Below are 19,866 nucleotides of genomic sequence, written 5' to 3' on the forward strand. Positions count from 1 at the left end.
GCTTTCCAGGCTTCCATGCCAAACATATATATTTTTATGTCCCCTAAATAAGTAGAGTAAATATGCTGTGTTTTGGCTTGCTGTTCCGATGAAAACAAAGCTGTCATTTTATTAATTGCTATTGAGTTTTCCTCTGCTCTAGGTGAACTCTAAGTCAGTGTTCGTGTTAATGCTTTTTTGTAGTGCATCCTTATACATGAGTAAATTCAGCAACACCTGTCCTTTGATTATTTATTTTTTACAATTCTAGCATGAAAGTAAAATCTGTAGCCAGCTTATATTTGCCCAGTGATGGTTTTTAATAGAATCTGACACACTCATTACTGATGTTGAAAAGAAAAGGAACTACAGACAGTGTAGCTGCTAATTAAAACTATGATTCCTTTGAGATAGAAGTTAGTTCAGAGCTAATTTGCTAAGGACTAATGCTTTTTTTTTTTTTTTTCCCCATTTTCTTTTTTAGTTTGATATCCGAGAATGCCATGAATTCAATTATTAAAAAGAAAATCATTACAGTTATGTAAGACAGAATTTAATAAGAGTCTGATAGGACAGGCAGGTAAAACATTTACCTCAATGCATTGTTCTCAGGTGTGTGCCCAAAGAGTAGAGTTGAAACAAGGTGTATGCTCATCAAAGTTGGTGAAAAATTACATACCAATTTCCAGTAAAGTAGAAAATCCAAAATGTTTGTGTTACAAAGCTCTATATATCCATAATTTCTTTCCCGAGTGATGATCCGGTGTTGTAACATCAGGAAGTTAATGGATTAGTGTTGAAGTTAATGGTGAGAATCAATGCTTTTGGAAATAGCCATGTAATGGATCTTTCTGTATTTTTTATTATAAAACTGGGTTTGGAATGTTTTGTAAGGCTGTAAACATTGCATGGAACTAGACAAAACTTATTTTCAATGTAAAAATTACTGGCCATTAGTCTACAGTACAGAAGAAAAAATGCGGAGGCAACTTTTCTTTGTAAAGCAGGGAACAGTCAAACTGATGAAATGCCTTGGGCTAGAAAGAAGTAGTAGCGTGCATATATGATGTGAGGTGGAGTGAAAGTGATAAAGATTAATAGATGTAACTACAGAATGGATACTTGCTATAAAAGACCTACAAATCTGAAATGATAACTGCTGTAAACATTATTTAATTTTGTTTTTATAGACGTTATTATGTGTAAATGAATATTAACAATTGCGTATTTATATAATTCTGTCAGGGAAGGAGGTAAAAAACTATTTCTAAAGCACCTTCTGCCTTTATCCTTTCCAAAGGAGTGCTGGTCGTTTTTGATGTATTTATCAGTGCTCCTGACTACAGCTCCATACTTTACATGAGAGAATAACTTACAAAAATTATTTAAGCAGCTTTATCTTAGCTGCATTTAACATGTTCAGGTGGTTCTCAAAGAGTCTGAAGGCTCTTCTAATGTCAGATTGATAAAAACAAAATCTGTTGCTCAAAATACATAATGAGGTTGCTGTCTTGGTGTTTGAGGCTATCTGGTGCATAGTAAATGACATGGAGGGGAATAACACAAGAAAGAGAGGAAATAGATGTTTTCAGTTTCACATTCTGGAGGGGACCTAAAGATGATGAAGCACCTTTTAACAGGCAAGGGCTTTGAAGGTGAAAAAAATTACAAGAATAAAACTTTCAGAACTCCTGCTACACGCTTTTCAAAGGTGACATCATTATCAGTCCCAATCTTAAACGAAATCAACCTACAGACTTTCTGAGATGAAAGAATATGTATGCAAAATATTCAGAACGTACTATTTTTTATTTAGTGTTTGGACTGTTTAATCAAAGACTGCATGTTTATGTTCAGTTTTGTGTGGAGAATTCATTATCAGGACCAAAACAGTATTTTATGAGTACACCTTTGTACATGAAATGAGAATAACAGTTGTTCTTTGTAAAGATTTCCTAACTTTGATTATTAAGGCCCACTGATAAAGGGAGTCAAGTGTTACTGTTTTTGGTTTTGGGGATAGATAGCCTCTAGTGTTTACATGAAACTTAGTGCTTCTATTGGCAAATTCAGCCATCTCCTTTCATTTGCACTGTCCCATTGATTGCTTAGTTGTAGTTTTTGCCTAGTACAAAAGTACAAGTAGAACATTGATTCTCTTTTCTCTTTCATTTTGTTGTTGCACATTATGGATTGAATACCTGGCTTCAGTGCATTTATATGTAAATTTTCTCTGAGGTAAAAGGCTAACAGTAAAACTACACAAAATCTGGTTTCTGCCTCAAAGTGTATTCCACATTTCCTGGCTTGCTGCTGCAGTAAGGTAGCTGGCCCAGGTGAAGGAACCGGGGCGGAAAGGAGAAGATGAACAGGGGAGGGAAGAGAGAAAGAAAAGAAGGAATGCTTAAAATCTAAAAAGCTTTTTAAATAATAAAAATCATAAATTAGCATTCTGAAGATACTGTTGGGCTTTCCAGTAGAATTTTGCTTTACTGCAGATTTTGTGTTGTTCCAGTAGATGGCACTAATTACATAAACAATGCACTAAGATAATACATTAAAAAGAAAGAAATGTGAACGCATTGGCATTATTTATTAAACCTTCAGTATTATTTCACACTGCAAAGAAGAAAATTTGATGGAGCATATTATTTCATTATATTTTCCATCTCTGTGTTCTTCAGTATCACAAGTAGAAGAATTAATAATGCATTCATATATTAAGGTCCAAAAAAAGAACAATCAGCCTGCTAACATTTATCAATATGAGCTGCCATGTTTTATTTGGCATACAGTATTTCTGATGCTTAATCCCTTCAGAGATAGCAGTAGTCCTGCAGTCTTAGACCTAAATAGTAATAATAAATAAAAGAAAAAGAATCTAACCTTAGCTGTCAGTCCTGAGGAAGTCCTTGTTTTATTTTTTATATTGGTGGTGCAACTTACCCACTTCCTATTGTAATGATCATAGTATGTGTGTAATTCTTTTAAAATAATCTGAGGTTTATTCTTTTTTCTTTTTTTTCCCCCAGCAATTTTCAAAAGAGATACGACAGTGGCAAATGAATATAGAAGTGGTGAATGACGTGGCACTTAAGCTGCTCCGCGATTATTCAGCAGATGACACCAGAAAAGTAGAACTGATGACAGATAACATTAATGCAACATGGGCTACAATCTGTAAGAGGTAGGAAATACATTCTGTCACTAGGTGTGTTGTTAAAATTCACTAACATTCATTGTCCTGCTTTTAGTTGGAGATTATAGGCGATAAAAGTTTTGAGAATAATATGGATGCAGTTAAAAAGGTAAAGAATGATGACACTTCTTCTGTCATATTTTGTAGATGTGTGTCTTTGGAATGCCAGTTAATTGTCTCACATAACATTTGCCTTCTTACAATTCTCCTCTTCTATGAGCAGTTGCCAGGTAACTTCAGTTGATGGGTTATATATTTTAACCATTTAAAATGAAGTGTATCATATTTCAGTGTACTATCTTTGCATCACAGTTACAACAGCGATATTGTTGGAGTCATAAACTGAGTCTGAAAATTACAGCATATCCTATTGAAGTGGGCTCAAAGTAGAAATGTTGTCCTGCAGCTTTGAAGCAAATCTGTAGTCACGGAAGTTTTTATTAGTTCCTTGATCACATTCTTGATTACATTTCATAGTCTTGCAGTGTTTCGTGTAGATAGCAATCCCTTACAAAAAGCAATTTTTGGAGCTTGTCACCAAATCATGGATCATCCAATATTCCATCTATAAAATCAGGGTGCTCCTCAGATAAAAATGACTTCCTTTGTAGTAGTAAAAGGGGGTTACGTAATTGTACACTGGATAAGATACACAAAAATTAAAGTTGTTTTGATCAGTTTAGTATCTTGGATTAAGTTTTATAGCTTATAACTGAAACAAAAACTGTGTTAAATGAGAAACAGATAATGCTGATGTTTACTAGAAGAAAACCACTTCCTTTAAAAAACAAAACAAAACAAAACAAAAAAAAAGAACCTAAACTGAGAAATTAGTGTAAGCATTTAGTGTGCTTGTATTTTGCTTGCATTTATGTATGTTGTAATTGTACAATTTATATATTATACAGCTTGTATGGCTAAATGGCAGTAGCCATTTTAGCCGTATTGGTAGTAGCTATATTTAAAAAACAATATTAATAAAAATATTATCTGCAGCCTAAGAAACTGGCTGGATGGTTTCTTACATGAGAAGGGCTGGATATGTCATGCTCAAAACTTTACCCTGTGAGTAGGTAAATGAGTTGGTCAGAATTGTTAGATGTCAGAACTGAAAGGAATTGTATTTGCCTTTGTGTAGAACTACTGCTGCAGATTGGTGAGATAGCTTTGTAGCTCTCAAGGCTAGCTCTAGCTGTGGTTGCAATGGTTGCTCAGGTAGCAATTATAGCTAGGAAGGCATCTGTAAGTCTGTTGATGGTTCAAGCACAGACGCAAGTCTGTCTTATGCTGCTTTAATGTGCTGATTGCCACTGTCACACACAATCAGCTGAGTACTATAGGCTAACAGAGATTACAAATCCTTCAAGAGACTCCTTGCAAGTTTTTACAAAACCCAGAGTTGTTCACAGCTTGTGTGTTTGATGAATTACTGGAGTAAACATTTCATGGCTTAAAAAAGAGCTGCTTAGATAACTGAGTTGGCATTTCTTATTAAGTACAAGAGAGTAGGATTAAGCTTGTAGATGTAACTGTAAAACTAGGATTTTGTAAGTTTTGGTTACTATTAAGCGTTTTGTATATAATGTTCCCAAGATTTTCCAGGATTTGGGAACTTGACAAATGTAGGCTGCAAACATTAGTTCATAAGCTTTTCTGAGGGCTGTGTCACGTTTGTCTTTCATGAAAAGCTGTTAAACATGGACTGAAGTTAGCAGAAGGCTTGAACTTAGGAGCACTTCTGAACCAGTGAATTTATCACTTTTTTTCCAAGCGGTACCCAATCTTTTTGGTCATTGAGAAGCTCCTGAGTGAGTTCTTGAAAAAACATCCTCAGGATGTCTTGTTAAGCAACTCTGTGAAAGAGAAGATGGACTCTGTGGGTCTTCAGATGACTTAAGTGCCAATTTAATAGCTGTATTTTGTACTTTGTCCTATTTTGTTTTGTTTTTCTTACCTTTCACTTCAGTTCTCAACAGATTGTCGTGATGTTTTTGGGTTGTTTTTTTGTTTTTTGTTTTTTGTTTTTTTTTTTAATCTATAAGGTAATATTTGCTCTGAATAGAAGAAGGAGACTTGAACCATTTATCACAGGCTACAAAAAAAGCTAGCTCTCCATTTAGCTGATTATCCAACAATTTCAGATATATCACTGAGTACTACTTTCACCTAGACCTCAAGTAGGTAAATGTTCTGGTCATTCAGTGACCTGGTAGTGATGTAGAAATATATTCCAAATAGTCTTGGCCTTGTCTCCAATGTTTTTAGAAATAAATTTGTCAGTGCTTATTCATGTGCTGAGTTTTGTTTCATCCCCTTGTATCCTTAATTCAAATGACCTAATTATTTTGTGCATGTTTTCTTTTGAAAAGAATCAATGTGTATGACACTGTTTTCATGTGGTTTACCTCTACTTAGCCATTAATATCAAAATTGAGTGCTGGTGTGAAAAACGTAGACCGTCCTTCCCATGTACCAGCTCAGTAAAACAACAGGCAGGCAAGCTGCAGCAGTATTGCTCTTTGCCTGTTGCCAATAGTTCAGCCAAAGCAAGTTTTTCAGTCATTAAGGCAACATCTGCCAGCTTGTGTTTTGTTTTGCTTAAATAGATTTGCAGCTGATTGCTGTATGTTTACCCTTAGACTTACTGTTCTGTTTTATAACACTGAAATATAACAAATAGCATTCTAACTTCTTTATTAGCTGAGTTCATGAGTGTTTGTGGCTTCACTTTTGTTTCAGTCAAAGCTCCTTTTTTTGTTTCTGTTGTTGATAGTGTGGAGAGAAATTAAAGTCACATGAACAGATCAATTGGGTGAAAGCTAAAATGACTTGTAAACAGGCCTCTTCTTCTCTTTAAAAGCATTAGCTTGCCAAGAAATGACTGTATTTTTAAAGCAGAAACAATTAAGGGGAACGCAAGCTATATTGCTTGAATTAACAAAAATAAATATGACAGTTGAACTAAAACGTTCTCAAGAGAAAAGAGCACAATGAAGGAAACAGCTATTATTCATTTACTACATGTGAAAATTTGGATTATGGTGCTTTTATGTTGCTTCTTTCATTTGTAAGCGCACATTTTATGTGAATTATCGTATAAAATATGAAAACATGCTTAAAATTGCTCCATTCTTGGGAATCCACCAAATGTGGAATAAATTTCACTAACTTTAATATTAAGCTAAAAATGTGCTTAGATCATTCTTAAATGGAGCATATATTATGATGGTAATTGCATACATTCTCTGAGAATCGCTTAGGTTTCCAACCCAGCACTGTGTAACAGGCACCTTCAAATATTTGTATCTTCTACAAGTTCCCATGCTCAGTGTCAGTGGAACTTCTGGCTGCCTGCCACGTGTTTATCAGTTTTTACTGCTCAAGATGCTTTTCTGGCTCCTGGGATAAGACAGAATGCACATGTCAGTCAAACTATAAAAAGTAGCTTTTTTCCCTCCTACAGGGCATGAGCACTGAAAATCATATGTGCATGTTTGTATACATATATACACATTTATGTAAATATATGATATATAGAGAGACGGCTTGGCAATTCTACTGGAGAACTATGCAGCGTACCTGCACTATTTTGGAAAGACATCTCTAAAGAGGTTTCGTTTGTTCATTTAGGCTTGGATTGCTGATAAGAAAGAATGATTATACTTCTATTTTAAAAAAAAAAACGAACATATCCTTCTTTTAGATTCTCTAAGCCAGCTCAGTATTTTTCTTTCCATTCTTTCTCTGTTTTGAGGGTTGATCTGCATTCCTAAAATCAGTGTAATTCCATGGACATGAACAGCTATTAAATTTCTTTCTGTAGACACGCATTATTTGAGTGCAGTGAAACAAATAAATTAAAAGTGTTAGTGAGCATGGGAACCTTGCTTGTACTTCTGTGTCTGCAGTTGTTCTGGCTATGGAGCTGTATTAGTGTGAATGTGAGCAAGAAATCTATACAAACATAAGACCTAGGATAAACAGGGTACTGGTCAAGTGTCCTGTGTAAATATCCTGATTTTAACAAGCCACAGTGTAATAACATTTATTTTTTCTTCATATTGATGATTTTTTGATTGTCTTTGAAACAACTTGTGAAACTCAAGAAAGTAGGTACATTACTGACTGCCTTTTACAGCCAGTATGTCGTGCCAAAACTTGTTATTCACAGCAGCTTAACAATAGATTATAATTTAAAACTGCAAAGACTGCTGGAAAGCATTGCAATTGTAGGGCAATCATTTTGTTTTGTAAGAGACCTTGATAGTACATGTTAATATTGATTCAGTTTGTAATTTTGAAAAATAAATTTCAGTTTAGGGTTTTGCCACATACTGTCTTTGAGATCTTTGCTTATTTTTGATTCTATAAGAACTTGAATTCTTTTATTCGGTCCATAAAAGAAAAACCTTGTTAGATGAAATGAAGACTTTGCAGTCTCAGATAATGCATCCAATATTGTATTAAAGGGTAAATAATTTTATACATCCTCATTTATGAAGAACTAATGTTGCCCTGTTGACAATTCTTTTGAACAGGAGGAGAGACTAAGTTGCATTGTTTATTGTTGTCATTTGTTTGCTTATAAAAAGCTTTCAATCCAGACAAAAAGGTACAGAACTTCTTTCATTTTCATGAAACTTATTTGCTTCCTTTCCTCAATGTAGCAGTCTGTGCTTCTCCAAAGCTTCTCTGCAGCAGTCTGTAATGAAGAATTTAGGATTGTTTTATGATGATAGACAAAATATTGTTACCTATGTGAAAGGCAGCCTACTAACTGTCTACGCTCTGAAACAAATATTTGCATAGAAAATACAATCTCAAGTTTGTCAGCAGTGACATCACTTAACATTGTCGCGTCCTTTTTAGTTCACAAGACCTGTATAGACAATGACATTTCAACTGGCTCATAGGATAATATATAAAAGGAGATAAATGCCATCTGGAGCTGACTTCTTGAAAGTCATCTTGTCTGGTTGTGTTTCAGTTTTCACCTTACTTTGTTTTCCACTCAGCTGTTTGCACTTTTTCTGTAGCACTGCCACCAGCATGCAGATCCAAGATTCAAAGTCAACTGAGGGTACCAAAGCCTGGTTTGTGAGAAGAAAGCCTTGGATGTGCAATGCTTTCAAAAGTCTGATAGGTTGAACTGAAAAAGCAAAGCTACTAAGAATGTGGCATGATTGGTCATTTTTACCTTTATGATCATATTCCTAAGATTTTGAGAATTTGTTTGAGTATTGGGGAGGAAAAAAAAAAGATGAAGTGTTCTTGAGTTATTCCAGAAAAGGGTAGCATCTGCATTCTACTAAAAGAATCTGTGGGACTTCAGTGACAAGTTTCTTAAAACTTAATACCGGTGTGAATAAACTGAATGCCCCTGACACTTGAATAGATACATCTGTGAGCAAGAAACTCTATTACTCCCAGAAAGGCAATAGATCATCTGGAGTTTTGCTGAGTCCACATAAGCAAACAGAAATAAACTCTAAGAGAAAAGTGGCATTGTTCTTAAATTCATTTTGTTCAACTTATTTGTTCCAGAGTTGGTTTGCTCAGGCTTTTTAGACTTATGAATTCAGTTGGCTTACAATTTAGTGGGTTAGGTTGTTAACTGTAATCCAGTGCTAATGATTTCACTGCAGAAAATTAGAGGATGACAGCACTGACATTTCTCAAAGAGACCTTTAGCCTCAGATACTGAAAGCAAGTCAATTATTTAAACTAAGCAGAAGAACCTGAAGTAGAATATCTGAAAGACCATTCCTTACTGCTCAGACAGTTATGTTTTTCCATTTTCATTTATTTTTCTTATTCTTGCTTTTATTTTGGACTCAAGTGAAAGTAAATTTTACTGCTTTGTTTGTATTTAGTCTGCTAAACTGTATTCCTTTGTTATGCAAATGAAACAGTTATCATGCTATAGTGCAACCCAAGGGGACAAAATCCTTAAATAGTTTACAGCAAAGCATTCTAAGTGGAGAGCAATTTCATGCACTAACATGAATTATATTCACAGCTTAATATGGAAACACTCCCTAGAATTCTTATTCTTTTGCATCCATGGGAGAAGCAGGAGGAGCCATGTACTAAGGGAGCTACGAGTAAGCCTGATTTTGTGAGAGAAAACAGAAATGTCTATTTTTGTACTTATTCCTTTAGGAAATTAAGACAAATGTGTTGTTTTTTTCTTAAAGGTAAGATTTTCAGAAGAGAATTTAGAGAGTTTTGGTCTCTGTTTCATCAACAAAAGAAGCTAGTGCTCTGTGCCCTGCAAGTCCAATCTTTATTTCCTGTTAGTCTGCAGATAAATTAGCAAACTGATTATTGTTCTCATCCAGAGCCTATTGCAACAAATGAATGTCTTTCCTTTCCCCTCAATAGGCATCTTATCAGGCTTCATGTCCTTTAAAACAAACAACTGAACAGAAATTAATAAAGCTGATGGACTAGCAGAGTGCCAGCACAAAGGAATTTGACCTTAGTTGTCATTTTTTGTTTGCATTATTATTCTCATGATGTCCTTGTTTAGTTTTCTCCCGGTGTTTTCGATGGAATTTTTTTACAGACTGTTCCATTGCTATTGCAGGCATTGGTATTTCACTGCTGTTTAGCTTCTGATCACCTCCTATACAGACAGCTTTGGAAGCTTTCCCCTCACAGCCTTGTCAGTCACACTCTTAACTGAAAGAACCATTGAGTCTGCTAAATCCTTGATCTCCTTGATGTTGTCACCAACTGTGCCTATTTTATAAAAGTATTTTTTGCCTTTTCTGTTTCTCTGAGTTTCAACTTGGACCACACGTTTTGTTGTATAAACTAACAAAGGAATTGACAGCGGACAATGATTTTTTTCTTTCTGGATAAGAATCGGTGGCAAGAGGGGCAAATTGTGACAATTGTGGTCAAATTCCTGGCCAAAGCAGAAGGAAATGGCAAAACAGAGTTAGAAATGTACTATTCTTATATTCCCTCAAATATGGGTGGTGAGAAATCATTGTTTAAAGGTGACGTTAAACCCATAGATCTAAGGGTAAAGTTTTTAAGACATCCCTGGTACCTACAAAGGGAAATGGAAGGGAAGCAAGGAACTTGTGAAAAGGAAATGTGCAGCATGTTCACCTTGTTTAGCATTCAGTGTGCATCACATCTTTACCATTACCCAAAATTTAATTGTACTGTGCTACATTCCCTGACAAATTTTAAAATGCAGAGCTCTTTATCTTCCACTAAATATTATATGCCCCTGCACACTATAATAATAGCTCCTGCAAATGATAAGAAATAGTAGGTCCTGGAATTACCATTTTAGCTGACATGTCTGTACATTCATCCTTTGTACAAAAGACATAATCAGTTATGTAGCTGATATGTATCAGCTAAGAACACCAGTGCCCTGTGGCAATGAATTGATACAGGTCCACTTTTTTTTTTCTAAGTATTATTTTTATCTCTTTAAAATGTGTTTTGTATCTTCGAGGCTCCATTTGTTCACCTGACTTAATATATGGTTAAAGCAGATTTATTGGAATTACTCCAAATGCCATGCTTGCAAAACCCATTTCCCACTTTCTGTATTTCCTCTTATTACTATCTTGTTTTCTTTTTTTTCTTTTTCATGTTCTTTAGTATTATTTATATACTTCTTTATTTTTCAATTCAAGTAAAATGAGACCTCAGTCTAATTTTTCATTTCTTTTTTATTTCTTTTTTATTTCTGTTTTGGTCTTAGTTGTACTTCACAACAACACAACTTATGATTTCTGTGGTTTGTTTTGTTGTTGTTTTTTTGTTTTGTTAGTTGGTTTAGAAAAAAAAAATAGAGATGCTGCTGTTTATTGTTAATAATGGTGGAGAATTCAGTAATTTTGATCAGTCATAGTGTTTAGAACATGGCTAAGACTGATACTTCACCTATGTTAGTTAATTATTAATAATCTCTATTGCTTTGTTATGAGCTATATACTCTAACTGATTATGAAAGGATGGGGTTTTTTGTAATGGCTGAACTATAAGTCTCATAAGTGTGGATTTACTCCAAAGGATGGAAAGGAATTCATAAAACCATAAAATGGCTTGGCTTGGAAGTGACCTTCAAGATATAATACCAACCCTTCTATCATGGGCAGTGCTGCTACCCACCAGCTCAGGCTGCCCAGGGTCCAGCCTGGCCTTGAATGCCTTCAAGGATGAGGCATCCACACCTTCTTTGTGCAACCTGTTTCAATACCTCACCACCCTCTAAGTAAATCATTTCCTTGTAATATCTAAACTAAGTATCTGTTAGTTTTAAACCATTCCTTCAGTCCTGTCACTGTCAGATCATGTAAGAAGTCCCCTCCCTGCTTATAAGCTCCTTTTAAGTATTGGAAAACTTCAGTGAGAATGGAGCCATCTCTTCTGCAGACTGAAGAAGCCCAGCTCCCTCAGCTTTTCTTCACAGGAGCAGTGCTTGAACCCCCCGATCATCTGCATGGCCCTCCTATGGACCTATCCAATAGCTCCATGTCATTCTTGGTGACCACACCAACAATCTCCAGTGAAGAGTGTGTACAACAGAGTTAAACATGGGCATAACATTAATGCCTATTTTTTTGGTTCTACTAATCTTTCAGGTGCTGGAGTTTATTCACATCTTCATTAAGCAGTTGGTCTTGATTTTAAATCCTTAATTTCTTCAAAGCCACAGGTAGTTCAGAACCCAATAGTATTAACAGTGTTCTTTGTATTGGCTGGTATTTGAGACACATCTATATTGAATCTTTATGCTATCACATTCCTGATAATTCATACCATCTGAAATTATCCAATTATTCTTCCTTGACTAACCAAAGTAAATTTTCCACCTTGCTCTTCAGACCCTTTTCCTAATGGTTAATTAATGCACTGAAGAAAAACCGAGTGCATCTCCCTAGCACAAGCTCCTAGTGTTCAAGATTAAACAATATTTTCTTTGAGTATATTTTTTCAATCTATTTTGTTTTATCCAAGACATTCTTGCAGCAAAACTTTGCCTCCCTGTCATGATTCCTGAAAGCTTCCTGTGTAGAGACTTTACCTATGGATAGTAAAAATACTGCTTTATTGTCATTTTCATCTTTTTTTTTTCAATCAATTCTAATACAAATTTGGCAAGTACATCTTCCAAAGTACGTAGGTTCTTATTGGACCATAAAACACCTATTAAAGAAATCTAGATTTGCATTTACACATGAATGCAGAAATCTCTCTCTAAGTACTCATATTACATAGAGGGCTTCATTTCTGTTCTTGTCCAAGAATGATTGAAATGCAGCTGCTTAGTACTTTGTTATTTTTATGTGGTTTCACTTTCTAAATGTATATTTTTTCGTGTAATGTCTGTCTGTGGAGGGGCAACACTTAGCTAGCCATAAATATTAAAGGTAACTGAATATTATTACATTTTGTGTGGTGTCATCAGCAGTTTGCTACATGTATGACATGGTTAGCTTAGACTGTGTCAAGTGAACTAGTCATATTAAATTTGCTAGAATACTGTCACTACTTGATATTTGGGGCTACTAAAATTAGTAAGATAAATAAGCTGCTCTTGTTCAGGTTGTCATTTCGAGTAAGTTGTCGCACATGAGACAACCAGATTTGAACACAGAGTTTTCTTTAAAATATTTAAGCATTTCAAGTAATTGAGACAAACTATTGCAGGCATTGGATAACAGATAACAGGACTTCATTTTAGATCAAAGGTATGCATAGTCGAGAAAGAACTATATGAATTACTCCAATAAATCAAAATTCCATATAAACATATTAAAAATCCATAAAAACAACGTGTCATGGTAATGCCACGTTTGAAAATATGTATTTTCTTAAAGACTTAGTATTTTTAACCTGTAGATAAAATAAGGTTATACAGTGTGTAATTCAGTAAGGTATGAAAAGTTAGAGATCCATGGCTGTTTTAAAACACGGAATTTTTGATGGTCTATTTTAATAGTGAAGAACAATTTTATGGCTTATTTGTATACTGTCTTGCACACATACCTCACTGCAAAGGCAGAATGGAATAGATTAAGTAATGCTACAAGCTGTTGTTTCCTTTGATCAGTAATGCATTTTATACATCTATTTGTTTGCATTTTGAATAGGAAGGTTAACAAGTTCTCTGTGGTTCACCTGTGCATAACTAATGAATGTATTAATATCAGTTGAACTTTGTTTTTGTTAATTGCAATATAAGGCAGCTCTCTCTAGAGTTTACTTGAGGACAAGCTTAATAATAATAAAGAATAATAAAAACTTAGTTTACTTTCTCATGATTATGTTGAGAAACCTGTTTCTGATTTTTAATGTTTTACTTTAATTTTCTTCCTGTTAATTGTTTACATACCTCTTCTAATCTGATTTCTAGGAATCATTTGTAGTGCTAGGATGTTAAAAAAAAAAAAAAAAAAAATCAATATGAACAGTGAAGTGGACTGAAGGGCCTGAAGCATCTCCCATGTGAGGAAAGGCTGAGTAACCTGGATCTGTTCAGCCTGGACAAAAGAAGACTGAGGGGGGGTCTGATGAATGTTATAAATATCCAAAGGGAAGTGGGAGGCAAATCACAGAATCACAGAATTGTAGGGGTTGGAAGGGACCTCCAGAGATCATCGAGTCCAACCCCCCTGCCAAAGCAGGTTCCCTACAGCAGGTCGCACAGGTAGGCATCCAGGCAGGTCTTGAACATCTCCAGAGAAGGAGACTCCACCACCTCCCTGGGCAGCCTGTTCCAGTGCTCCGTCACCTCACTGTAAAGAAGTTCTTGTGCACATTTGTGCAGAACTTCCTATGCTGCAGTTTCCAGCCATTTCCCCTTGTCCTGTCTCCACTCACCACTGAAGAGTCCGTCCTCGTCATTCTGTCCCCCACACCTTAGATACTTACAGACCTGGATCAGGTCCCCTCTCAGTCTTCTTTTCTCAAGGCTGAACAGACCCAGCTCACTCAGCCTTTCTCCATAGGAGAGATGCACCAGGCCCTTCACCATCTTTGTGGCCCTCCACTGGACTCTTTCCAAGAGATTCTTTTTTGTACTGGGGAGCCCAGAACTGTACACAGTTGAGATGAATCAAATGAGAAATGGATGAGGCCAGGTTCTTTTCAGTGGTGTGTAGTGATAGGACAAGGAGAAATAGCCTAAAGCTTGTATGTAGGAAATTCTGTACAAACATGCAGAAGAAGTTCTTTACAGTAAGAGTGACAAAGCACTGGAATAGGTTGCCCAGAGAGGCTATGGAGTTGCCTTCTGTTATATTCAAGACCCATCTGCATGCCTATTCGTGCAACCTACTGTAGGGGTCCTGTTTTAGCAGGAAAGTTGAACTCAATGATCTCTTGATGTCCCTTCCAATCCCTGTGATTCTGTGTAAACTGCCTGAATGGCCAGGCCCAGAGAAGGTGGTGACTGATGTCGTGAACTCTTGTCGGAGGCCCCCTTAGTGGAGTACCTCTAAGGTCTATGCAAGATCTGATCCTAGATTAGCATTTAACATCTTCCTTAGTGTTTTGATGGAAGAGACAGAACATACCCTCTACATGTTTGCAGATGATTCAACTGGGAGGAGTGGCTGTTATGCCATAGGATCATTCAGTCATCCAGAGGCACCTGAACACCAGAAAAGGACTTACAGGAACCGTTCTCTGTTTCTGTGACCAAATATGTGACTGTTTCTCTATTAACTTCTTAAAATGTTCTCTACTACTCACTTCTCTCAGAATCAAAAGTTACTTTGTTTTTTTTTAACTATACCATAGTTAAAAGCTATGTTATTATTTTTCTAATGAATAGATAGTGCAGAGAGGGGCTGGAATTCTTTTGAACTTTTCTTTTCAAAACTATCCATCTGGAAAAATATCCATAGTTAACTCTTGATATTTCTTGAGGCTTTTCATATCCATGTAATGGATGGGATCTATTTTTTGCAGGATCATTTCAATGTATGCTACTTTTTTTTTCTTAAATCTCATTTACTAGAGATGGTTACATAAAATGATTATCAAGTTAGTATTTTAGAATGTATTGCCATGCCATTTCACCTTTGAAAAACTGTAAATGTGAACATATTTTTTGGAAGATGATCTGGACTGAAATTTTTCAGCTAATTGGGAAAGCAGAACTGAAACGAAGACTGCCAAACAGATTTTGATCTTAAGATTCGATGATGATTATTGTGTCAAATAAAATCACTTCTGGGGGCTTTGAGCTGACAAGAGTTAGGCTTTCTATTTAGAAATAGCAGCTAGGTGGAAAGGAATTATTACTAAAGGTGAGCTAAGTTCCTTCTACAAAGAAAATAGGCTTCAAGAACCCTGATATTTTGAAATGTCATCTCACATACAAGCTAGTTCAATGTTCATCGATGCATGTAATGTACAAGACTGTTTTGAATTTATCTGTTAGTTAAATAGCAGAAATATAAAGCTATGCTTCCTTAAAAGACGTTATGGTCTACTTCATTGGTTTCATTCAGTGAGTTGAAAATAGAATTATGAAACCATTTCTATGAACAAATTTGAGAACAGGTGTAACTATGTTAGGAAAATAAGATAGATCTCCGTAAGCCTTGGATAACTTATTTGGAATGTAAAATAGACTCTTACATGAGTGATTCCAAAAAGATGAATTACAAGCCAAAACAGGTGTATTTTCAACTAATCAATCAACTAATGATTATTTAAAAGCTTTTTGAACTGGAAGAAAGCGTCACAAATATTGTGCTGTTTAAGAGTTACATTTGGAATAGGGTCAGAATTGCATAGGAGCATGCAAAATCTTATGTATATCCACTTGTGCCATGGTGTTTCATACACACATAGTCAGATCTCCTCGCTCCCAAACTTAGTGTTCTGGTGCATGTAAGCCTGTCTAAAATGTCCAGAATTGCTCTTTGATGAATTTGTCTGCTAAGAATTTTTACCTTTTGAAATTTATCTGAAAAAAAGAGTTAAGGTAGTAATGGTAGAACTACCACAAAATGTCCCATTCCATTTGAAGTTTCCTCAGTGAAGTTAGGATGTTCTCTGAAAGGTTTTTATATCAAACACTTACTGAGTTCTGCTGAACTGAGTGAATGTTTCCTGAACTCACTGAATTTGGCTCTGGAATTTCATAATATCTATTTTTTGTTAAATTATATAACATTTTATATATATGTATATATAATATAAACATATATATATAAAACTAGATCTCTGTTTTCTTCCAAGTTCTGTAGATATTCCTTAATGATCGTTAAGTATTACTCTGCATTTTCATATTATCTTCAGTTATATTTCCCTTTGTATTACAGTGTTTCTGCAGCAGGACTATTGCAATCCCACTAATTCCTTACTGTGGGGAACTTATTCAATTTCAGATTTCTGAAGGAATCTGAAACCTTAATAGTAAACAGTAATTACAATATACAAGATACAGTGATTTTCTACAACTAATATTATGGTATTAGATTATCAAGATAAGAAACAGTAGGCAATCTACCCTTTCTCTATCTTATATGGATGCTATCCAGATTTGGTTATCACTTCTTCTGACTTAAATATCACTTTGCTGGACAATGACTGTCATCTTTTTTTTATTTCTGTTTTTAGTAGTTGTATGTGTGTTAAAATACACTGATACAGCAATAGGTTTTTTCAGATATTTCGAGTCTATCTCATAGTATCTTTGTGTGATGTGAGTACTGTTTCAGATCTAGGTTTTAGGGAAGGAAAAACGATGTGTTACATAGGTGTTTATTTAGTTTTACTGCCACTTAACATGAGATGATGCAATTAGAACTGTAAGTGCTGCCAGGGAAGCTTTCCAGTCTAGAAACTGGGGCTTATTTCTCTTGAACAGCAGCAAATCGCTATTCTGCTGGGCCACAAACCTCAACCCTCAGAGGCTGCAGTTTTAAATGAAATCTGCACTAACAGTTTAATAGTATCCTTTGTGAGTCCTAATTGATTTCATGTAATGCCATCAGTGCATTTTATAGTCTTATTAAATTGAGTTTTCTACAGTAATTAAGAATACGAAAACCAGTGCCTTTAGAACTCAATTATTTTCATCATCAGGTTTAATTGCATTTCAATGTCTTAGAAAGCCAAGATTGTATCTTAACAAATTATATCTGAGTAATTAATATGCTTTATGTGACATGGCAATGTTGACTGTGTTGGAATCTCAAAAAATGAAATGTTTTGGGATCCAAGGAAAAACATAGTTCACAGAATCATAGACTGTGAAGTGTAAAGAGGACCTGATGAGAACAATAACCTCTTTCCTTCTTCTGTTAGAATAACGGACCATTTCTGTCTGTCTGGTTTGGATTTTAGGATTTCTTCATTTTCTGACTTCTCTATTTAATGGGAATACTGGAATTATTAAATCCTATCTCCCATGTTTTCTTGGAACATTACTCAAATCATACAGAAAATTAGACTGTAATCATTCTGTGAGTTCAAATAATTTAGTTTTGGGGAAATAAAGTATTTAAAGTTCAGACTAAGGGCTATTAAATATATATATATATATATATTTAAACATATATATATATATGTTGTTTGAACATTACTCTGTTCCTACAAGTCATCTTTAATGATAGTTTGTGTGTCGACTGTGACAGTTGTGTGCTATTTTTATTCCCTTTTCTTTAACTTAGTAATTTTTAACATTGCCTCGCTGGAAAATGATTTGTTTTACTTAAAAATTTATTAATGGGTAAGAAATCCCAAGTAAACATGAACTGTTTACAATAACATAAAACATAACCTTAAATGAGTTTTTAAAGGAATTCAGATGATCTGTTCAGTTTCAAAAGGCCAATGATGGGTTTTCCTCTGTGATATCATAGGTCGTCTGCACTGACATCAGCAGATGCTTGTTTGAAAAGAAGTTATTTAAAGTACATATGTGATTTTGTGCTCTGGTGTGCAATATTTCCTTTGCTTTTTGAAACCATTCTCAGTGTGATAAATAATGGTGCAGAAGACATGGTGGATTAATATCCAATGTTGATCATGTTGATCTGAAACATCGTGGATACATATAACTTTCCTCCTTTCTTCCTTCTTTCTCATTAAATATCAGTGGTGCTTTGATAAAGAAAATTAAAACACAAACAGTCTAAATTCAAATATATGCTTTTCAGTTGCTTTAGTGTCTTCAATATCAAAGAGATGAGTTCAAAGGAAAACGCTATTTATTTAAATCATTTTTGTTAGACTCCCAAAGAGAAAGTTTTTAAGAAAACTGTGATAAGAATAGGAACAAGCCAGCCAATGAACAATATTAAAATAAATAGTCCATCTGTTTTTCTGAAATAGTTTCTGTTTATTGCTACATTCATTTTCTTAAGTACATAAACACCAGAAATGTGTTATTATAATGTATTTTCAAGTTCTGCAGTTTTACAATAGAAAAACATTCCGGAAAAAAAAAAAGAAAAAAAAAGAAAAGAAAAACAACAAACAAACCAAGAAACAGAACAATTGCATCTTGCTTAGCAGAACATCTAAGTAGTTTTCTAGGTTTTCCTTCCTACATCCCAGTAGATCACTGGATCACAATGTCAAAACATAAATGTGAGTGAATAAATATGTACAGAAAATACCCAGGCAGTGGTGGGAATCTTTTTCAGATGGCTGAATCAGCGCAGTGGTGCCTGAGCTTTCTCCTCAGGCCCCAAGAAGGGCATTTTTTTCTTGTTCATTCAAAAATCTTTCCTTCAGTGATACAAAATCTTTCCTCCTCTTCAGTTCTCCAACTCAGCTGTCTTCATGGAAGTATTGTCAGGGATAAAGATCAGACGGAGATGTCCAGAAGGCTACTTTTGTCTTTTTAGAAGTTGATTTTTCATCAGGCTTGTCCCTTAGTCTTTATACGGAAGGACAAAAGCACAAAATAATAGAAAAAACCTGAGAGACAATCTTTCAAGTTCAAAATTCTGTAGCATTACATCAAAGCTTTCCTGGTTCCTTACCCAGAACAGTGAGAACCAAGAGCCTCTGGTTAAGAGTCAGCTACATCTGAACTCTGTTCTCTGGAGAAATTCAGATGCTGGTTTTGTAGCTCTGTCCTTAGGTGCACTTTGCAGCTTTCTTGTCTTTGCTACACAGAAGTCATTTCAAAGATGGAGTTATATACAGATAATATTATAAGAAGTTATTCTGTTAGCTTGGAATAACTATTTCAGATAATGAATTAGAGAATGGTTTTCAGAGGCATTCCAGAGTTAATTTGATAATCAATCATGTATTAACATATAATAACTTTAATTGTCACTATAAAATATAAATTGCTATGTTCTGGAAGGAAATTTCTCTAAGCAGAAGTCCAAAAATAACTTCATAAGGTTTATTTTGAATTTGTGTTTTAAAATGCTATCAAAGATGAGTTATTTTTAGGATTTCATGTTACATTTCTGAATTGAAAATTGGTAGTCATTTTCTCTTCATATCTGTGACATCTCTTACTGCTTCCACTCTGCCAGAGGTTAAATTATCCTACCTCTTTATGATTGCTTCATTATCAGTTCAAGTTAAAGCAGTTGAAGAAAAGTTAGTAGTAAGAGCTTAAGTGTATTTTGTAAGAAAAATTAAATCTTACCATAAAGTTTTGCAGTTGCTTCTTTGTCAGAAAGAAGCAGAAGTGCTACGATCCTCATGGAAGAAGTGTAAACTGT

The 19,866-nt window shown here is 34.9% G+C and overlaps 1 protein-coding gene across 19 annotated transcripts in view; it reads left to right on the top strand.

The window, feature by feature from the left end:
* DMD (dystrophin) overlaps nt 1–19,866 on the top strand; it is a 1,043,969-nt gene that overhangs the window by 779,028 nt on the left and 245,075 nt on the right. For all 19 annotated transcript variants that reach the window (XM_048931232.1, XM_048931479.1, XM_048931663.1 and 16 more), the window contains one exon: nt 3,012–3,166. In XM_048931232.1, coding sequence (XP_048787189.1) covers nt 3,012–3,166 — 155 coding nt within the window. The remainder of the gene's footprint in view (nt 1–3,011; nt 3,167–19,866) is intronic.

Source organism: Lagopus muta, chromosome 1 (assembly GCF_023343835.1).
Source record: "Lagopus muta isolate bLagMut1 chromosome 1, bLagMut1 primary, whole genome shotgun sequence".
In the NCBI taxonomy this organism is placed as follows: Eukaryota; Metazoa; Chordata; class Aves; order Galliformes; family Phasianidae; genus Lagopus; species Lagopus muta.